This window comes from Squalius cephalus (genome assembly GCF_949319135.1).
Source record: "Squalius cephalus genome assembly, chromosome: 17".
Taxonomy (NCBI): Eukaryota; Metazoa; Chordata; class Actinopteri; order Cypriniformes; family Leuciscidae; genus Squalius; species Squalius cephalus.
In genome coordinates this window covers 1,560,675-1,565,363 of record NC_137138.1, presented here as the reverse complement: position 1 = coordinate 1,565,363, position 4,689 = coordinate 1,560,675, and the positions used below count along the sequence as shown (strand labels likewise).

The 4,689-nt window shown below is 37.1% G+C and overlaps 1 protein-coding gene across 1 annotated transcript; it reads right to left on the bottom strand.

The window, feature by feature from the left end:
• Positions 1 to 267: 267 nt before the first annotated feature.
• Positions 268 to 4,689, bottom strand: LOC307144487 (uncharacterized protein). Its single transcript, XM_079846888.1, has 3 exons — positions 4,680 to 4,689; positions 856 to 1,024; positions 268 to 448 (listed from the first exon to the last, which is right to left on the bottom strand). The coding sequence occupies exons 2-3, from the start codon at positions 1,016 to 1,018 to the stop codon at positions 294 to 296; spliced, it is 318 nt and encodes a 105-aa protein (XP_079703014.1). The 5' UTR covers positions 1,019 to 1,024; positions 4,680 to 4,689; the 3' UTR covers positions 268 to 293.

The window sequence follows — 4,689 nt, the reverse complement described above, 5'->3', positions numbered from 1 at the left end:
CAATGTTTAAAATAGTCCAAGTGACTACAGCGGCTCAACCTTAAGCTTATCAAGCGACGAGAATACTTTTAGTGCGCAAATATATAATTTTCTTGCGTGTGTTTCTCTGAGTGAGTTCATAGTGTAACAGCGCAGCGCTTCTGGGTTCCTGCATCACATGACCAGCGGTGGCCAATAGTGACGTTGGTGATGATGATGATGGTGATGATGAAGATGTGCAGGTCTTCAGCTGCTGATGGATGTCAGTGATGATGATGATGATGATGATGATGATGATGATGGTTTTTAGGTCTTCAGCTGCTGATGGATGTCAGTGATGATGATGATGATGATGATGATGATGAAGATGATGTGTGATCTTGAGAACATGATGAAGGGTTTGATGAGAATCTCTCCTCAGTTTTGACATCAGAATCAAACTTTACAGGCTCGTCTGGATCACAGGAGACTAGAAATCACAAATATATTGAGTTTATGGGATATTGTTCTCCATCACAACAATCACAAGCTTCAATAGTCTATAGCTTTAATAGTGCAGAAAGTCTGGAGAATCAGTTTGAATAGTAAATCTACTCTCTTAATAATTTGGGGTTAATGGTAAATGGACTGCATTTATACAGCGCTTTCAACAGACCCACGGCCACCAAAGCTCTTTACATATCGCCTCACATTAACCCTTTCACTCACTCATTCATACACTCATTCATACACCGATGATTATATTAGAAATAACCCCAACAAGTAACCCAACTATGGGTTGGTGTAGCACTTTCCCAACTGTGGGTTATTTGTAAATCTAATAACAAGAATAAAATGTGATGAAGAATTAAAGTTCAATAATGATCAAACACTCACAGTCTGGCTTTATTCTCTTCATACTGTCACATCTAACAAGTCTCTCTCCTCTTTCCTCTGGTGATTCTCTGGTTTGTATCTCATTTCTGTCCTCCATTTTTCTCTCAGTCTTCTTGTTTTCTGCTGATCTGTGATTTCTGCTGATTTTCTTTCTCCTCTTCATTTGAATCTGTTCAATCACACAGACAGAGTTTCATTAAAGCGATATAACATCATATCACGAGACATCAGATCAACTCCTGATCAACATCTGCATGAGCTCAGTGTTATTACAGCATCTCAGATTAACTCTACAATATTCACAATAATCAATGATGATGGCAAATGACAAATATATATAATATACTTCTGACGCGCTTAGCAAAAGTTCTACCACTGGACCATTAAGATACACGTTTATATATGTATTCACACGAAAATGTATGTAAAGCTGACTTGATGTAAAGCCACTCGTTGCACAGTTGATTTTTTTCCCCTCTGAAATAAATCGCAAAAAGTCATAGCTGAGAATATGTGCATGATTATGCTGTATTATTCTACCTGATAAAAAACTATTATACACATATATATAAATATTGCAGCGAGATTATGCGTGCAATAGAACTAGAACTGCTACGTCCGTCCGTGTGACTGTTATTCATGCACAATTGAGCATCCACATCAAAGAGCAGGGCCTCGCATTTCAAGTTCACACAGGGCCTCGCACCCCACCTGCGACTGTATGACTATAACACGGCCAAGGGAGCTGTTTTGCTGACTAATCTTACTAATCTTGTATTGAGTTATTTTGTTTAAAAAAACAAGTAATAAAAACTCAGTGAGTGTTTTAGCGCAATTTTCTGACGTCATGGGATCACAGCACTAAGAGATAGTAAATCTTTTTTATGTTTTTTTTTTTTTTGTGTGTGCGTTCATGAGTTAACAATCGCAATTTGTCCGGTGGAAAATTGCACTAAAAAATGAAGCAGTGGTGCATCGTTCAATTTCAAAATGGTGGCACAGATATTGTTACTACACTCACAACATGTAACTTGCAGCCACATATGAAGAAGCTGAGAAGGGTTTGATATCTACAGGAGAACTGCGACACAAGTGACATTCAGTCTGAAGTAGAAGTTTGAAAAGAGAAAATCCAGGTAACACAATTAATGAATGGCAAGGGGAAATAATAATCATAACATGAAATTCCTAGATGTATCTGAAGTTTTATTTCTCTATTAGACCCAATCCCGTTTACAACACAACATCTGATACAGAAGAGGAAGTTAAAAAAGGAAGCTCTGCCCAGCTCCTAGACTTCAATTTCCAGGTATAACAGTGATGTTATGTAACTGAGTGGCACAGTATATGACATGTTCCATTTACGTGGACGTCCCAAACTGTAATTTTGCTAACGTGTAAAATCTGTTTCACTGCAGTCTTCAATAAAATGCAGGCTCCTGTTCAGTCAGCTTCCAGAGTCCAGACCTTTGTCCAGCCCTCTATTAACCTCTGCCTAACCATCTCTCCGAGTCCTCTGACCAGATGTGCAGCAGTTCTCCATACGTGACTGAGTCCTGCCAGCCCTGTACCCCTGCCAGCCCTGTACCCCTGTACCCCTGCCAGCCCTGTACCCCTGCCCTGTACCCCTGCCTGCCCTGTACCCCTGCCAGGAACCATCTTCCAAGTATCATGAGGGTATCAATTCCAGGAGTGCTTTGGCAGTGAGACCAATATTTGCTTAGATTTTAATGTCCAGCTTCCTAATTTCAGGCAGTTTACACCAATATACAATACTGTTACTTTATCCTAAAATATAATTTGGTTGCTAATGTGCGAGTCTGTTCACTAGCAATAGTTGTTCTTGTTGCAGATGCAGGGGATTCTGCAAGACAGTTAATGAAAGGCTAGTGCAGAGAAGTTTTCCTACTTTCCTTATACAGTATACATGTTAAATATGTTTTGACCTGTAATGTTTTTTTTATTGAACATGAAAATAAAGAAGAATGTGATTGAATTAATAATGTTTCAACAAATGTGGGTGCACATTTGTGGGGACGTTGAAACCACATCACTTTGTAATGTTGAAGCAATATTTACAGTATTTATTTGTGATTGAAATCTGAACATTATTTCAATATTAACCGAGGGTGCAAGAGTGATGCTAAAGCAACATCACTTTCTAGCGTCATTTCAATGTAATCAGCGCTGGCGCATCAACACTGACTCGATGGTTACATGCTGGGTCACTTCACCATGCGCTCTCCACAATGAATAGCTTATTATCTCTATTTGACTGTTAAACATAACTGGAATCACCACAAACGTTATTCTGTGCCCTAAAAACTGGCTTATTTCATGGTATTGTGTCATGAAAGGTCATTGTAAAAGCTAGAGAAATGTGCGAGGTGTCGAGCGGAGACACACATCTACTGTACCCGTGATAGAGCTCTATTAGGAAACACTGTTTAGTTGTTCAGTGTTATTATGATCACAGGTTAAACGTCGTAATTAGCCAGCATAGGACACAAATGAAAATAAAATTTGATATTTGTCATATTTAAACTGTGTATTATTAGTAAATATTGTTTCATATCTTGTTCCTGCTTTATACATTTTAACCAGTGCTAATTTAAATAAAATGAATAAATATAAATGGATGAATAATCAAACATGTTGCCCAATTGTTATTTTCTTTATTTGTCTTTATTTATTATATTTACAATGAATGATTAGTTACCTTTACATCTTTAAAAATGGGTGTCTCAACTGTACCATGCTGACTCAACTCTACCACATATGGGTACAGTTTAGACAAAGACAAAAAGCACCTTATATTTATGAGCTAATTGTGGAAAATATAAACTACTTGTGGGTATTATTGATTGATAATATCTTAGTCTACAAGCTAATGTAATGTCATGTGGAAATTCACTTCTTTTCAGTATCTATTTTTGTGTGAAAAATCAAAATGCAAAAACTGTACTCACTCTACTCATGTCATAAAGTGTCATTATATGCACGCATAAAACCATTTTCGGCGTAGGCTATAAATGGCACAAGAGATACAATTCGTGGTGTAGAAACGCACTTTCATTAGATCTGGCTGATATATCTTATGTCTAGACGATATAAAAACACAAAAAAAGAGTACCTTAAGATGAGCCAGCTGACGTTGACTGTCCCAAGAGATTATCCAGATCGTAACTCTGAAGAACCAAGATTATAGGCACCTTGATTCAAGTAGATATGAAGTGGATCTTCTGAATGACAGCTCAGGGTTGTCGTCATACAACCGAGAGGCGTATAATGCGAAAGTGTTTTCAGTTCTCTTCCTCCAACAGTTTTCTGCAACTCTTTTTCTTCTAGGAAAGCCACAGTAAGGTAAATTATCCTTTTTCCTGTAGCCTATATTCAGTAAATGAAAAGTTATAGTTTAGAATTGATTTTACACATTCAGACACCAGAGAAGATGATGATGATGATGATGATGAATGATATATAACAGAGTTTGATCTTAAACATCATAAATACTCAGTTTGGTTTGTCACTATTAATGCTGTTTTGTCGACTATCAGCGCCTTTTATGTTTGTTTTTGGTTCAATATATTGTATTAGATCATGTTTGGCATATTTAGTCTTTTTTTGCTTGCCATTCTTCTCTTTCTCTCCCGTATGTGTCTGTGGTTTGTGATATATGTGTTATAACCTATATTCTCAAATGCATTCATTTCTCATGAAAAAACTCCACTTCAGTTTCACTAAAATATAGAAAGACAAATGTCCATATTTAAATAAATGAATACAATCTTTTCTCACAGAACGAAAGAGGAAGTGTTAGTCACCTTGTGCAGA